The sequence below is a fragment of the Aplysia californica genome, unplaced genomic scaffold (genome assembly GCF_000002075.1).
Source record: "Aplysia californica isolate F4 #8 unplaced genomic scaffold, AplCal3.0 scaffold00011, whole genome shotgun sequence".
In the NCBI taxonomy this organism is placed as follows: domain Eukaryota; kingdom Metazoa; phylum Mollusca; class Gastropoda; order Aplysiida; family Aplysiidae; genus Aplysia; species Aplysia californica.
Genome location: NW_004797281.1, coordinates 3,024,043 through 3,026,368, shown reverse-complemented (window position 1 = coordinate 3,026,368; position 2,326 = coordinate 3,024,043). Strand labels below are relative to the sequence as shown.

Sequence of the window (2,326 nt, the reverse complement as noted above, 5' to 3'; positions counted from 1 at the left end):
TCCTGCAGAAGCAAAGCATGTTGTCGTGCTGTGTATGAATGACCATTTCCCACTGCCCTCCCCCCCCACTCTTTATTACATTATAATGCCTGACACTGTCCAAAGCAGCTACCTGTCTAAGACAACCACTTTTCTCCTCAACAATGGGTATTAAATTTCTTTGAGCGTCAAAGAGTCAAATGGTTCGGACATTTAACCAGAATGACCCAGAAACAACTAGCGGCAAGAGCTTACCACTACACTCGCGAAAATGCACCTTCAAATCAAGAGCAAGACCAAGAAGGACCTGGCTGGGTGGAGTTAAAAAGATCCTGGAACAACATGACATATCTATCACAGATGCCACACACTTAGCACTGGACCGAAACCTGCACCTCCCATCGACATCCTGAGGATACCAGAGGAAGGAAAAAGTTTTAAAAAGTAAATAAAATGGGGTAGTCATCTCGGTGTCCCCATCCTTCTTTTAGGATGTTGTGTCCTCTCAGCCTGCCTTGGCCCACACGGGCAGGGTTGAAGTAGCCCGCCTCCTAAGTGATCTAAATTGTGTAGATGAGGGCTTAAAACCACAGACTGAGGTGTGAAGACGAAATTGAGTTACTTCTCACAATCCGCGAATGAAGATATCAGCTGAAAATTGATGCAGGGGTGAGTCAAATTTGTAGATTTTTAACTGATGTCGTTTTTTAAAGAAAAGTTTAACCAGTCTTTTTATCATTTCATACGAATAAATTATACAAACTCGACCTATAAATTTGATGTATGTGTGTCCATAGGGCTAAAATCCTAGAAGTAACCCGTTTTTCAGCGTGCCTGATTATTATTACTTACTCTCGTACATGTGGGTGGTTGGCAGGTGCTCTGGAGTGGTTTGCTCCTCCTTTCTTATCAAACATCTATCCTCCTTATCACTTTGCAGTCACTTTGCACAATAATGCTCCGGTGAAAATGATCCGTTCTGGTCACCTGGCGTGCGCCAGGCCCCCAGAAGTCTGTTTCAGTCGGTCTCCTGGCTGGGTGACCAGATTGGGTATTTTGTACTGCTGGCTGTGTGACTGAAAAGTGTTATATGTCTTCCTTTTCTGTGTATGTAACTCTTCTCGTAACACCTCTACTTTTTGGCACTTATATGACCTAATTGTGTTGCAAGTGCCGCAATACTCTTACTACAACTCTTATGCAGTTGCGAGCGCTGTAAAACCCCATACTAAACTAAGCTAAAACTCCTACTAAAACGAAAACAAAACTGTCGTACATGTTTGTTTTGTTTTTGTTTTTACTTTCAGATCCTGTCGGAGAGAGAGGACCTGCTGGCCCACCCGCTGGTCACGTCTCTGCTCCAGCACAAGTGGAACACGTTTGGCAGCTTTTTCTACTACTTGTCCTTCTTCATCTACTGCATCTTCCTCACCTTCATCACGGCCTACATGGTCACTTCTGTACCGCCTCATGTATTGTAAGTCCTCTGGAATTGGGTCGTTGCATTTTTCCCTTCTCAGTAAGGGGGGGGGGGGGGGGGGGGAAACAATTACAGCGAATTATAGGCGATTTCCAGGTTGAGAACCATAGATATGGGGTACATAGAAGCGGAACCAATAAATTGGCAAAAAAGATATTAATCCGCATACAGGAAAAAGAGGCTAAAACAGCACCTGGACATGGATGGCTGGTGCCTCTATAAATAAATCATTGATGGTCAAGGTCACAGAAAACAACTATTGACATGGATTGAACTTCAGACTTTGTTCTGTCGCTTTAGAAATCAACCTTTAAACTTGAGGATGGAGACACGGGTTACCTCAAAACGACCTACAATAAGCGCTATAAGTCAGATAACTCTCTTTATCTCAGGACCTGCAGAGATCTGTGTCATGCTGTAAAGGAATAACATCATGATTTAACTTACCAATGTTCGCTGCCTGGCGACGAGAGATTTCATGTTAGCTCGTTATATAAGAGTACCCCTCTTATAAAAGTGGCTGTGCGTTTCGTAACTACACGTATTTGGATACGCAGTCTTCCCTGGGTGTCCATTTCTGAGCTGTGTTAAGGTAGGCTGAAGCTGAGACAGTCACAAACTGTTTACTAGCGTGTTGATAACTTAACAGATATGGTTTGCATTTTCTGTGGGTGTTAAACATTTTCATATAAATAGTTACTGATGATACGTTAGCAATACATTTTTTAAAGTAAACAAGAACGAGTAAAAATTACAAACAACGAATAACAAATATAATAGTCATAATAATCATCATAATATATGATAATATATATAATACGAAAATCCTGATGTGTGTGTGTGTGTGTGTGTGTGGTGGTATCGATC

The 2,326-nt window shown here is 42.0% G+C and overlaps 1 protein-coding gene across 1 annotated transcript in view; it reads left to right on the top strand.

Annotated features, from left to right (window-relative positions):
• The window catches only part of LOC101862005 (transient receptor potential cation channel subfamily A member 1 homolog), a gene marked incomplete at its 3' end in the record, with an annotated part of 55,805 nt that overhangs the window by 43,303 nt on the left and 10,176 nt on the right, over positions 1–2,326 (top strand). Inside the window, 1 exon segment of the mRNA XM_035970386.1 lies at positions 1,287–1,456. Within this exon segment, the coding sequence (XP_035826279.1) occupies positions 1,287–1,456 (170 nt within the window).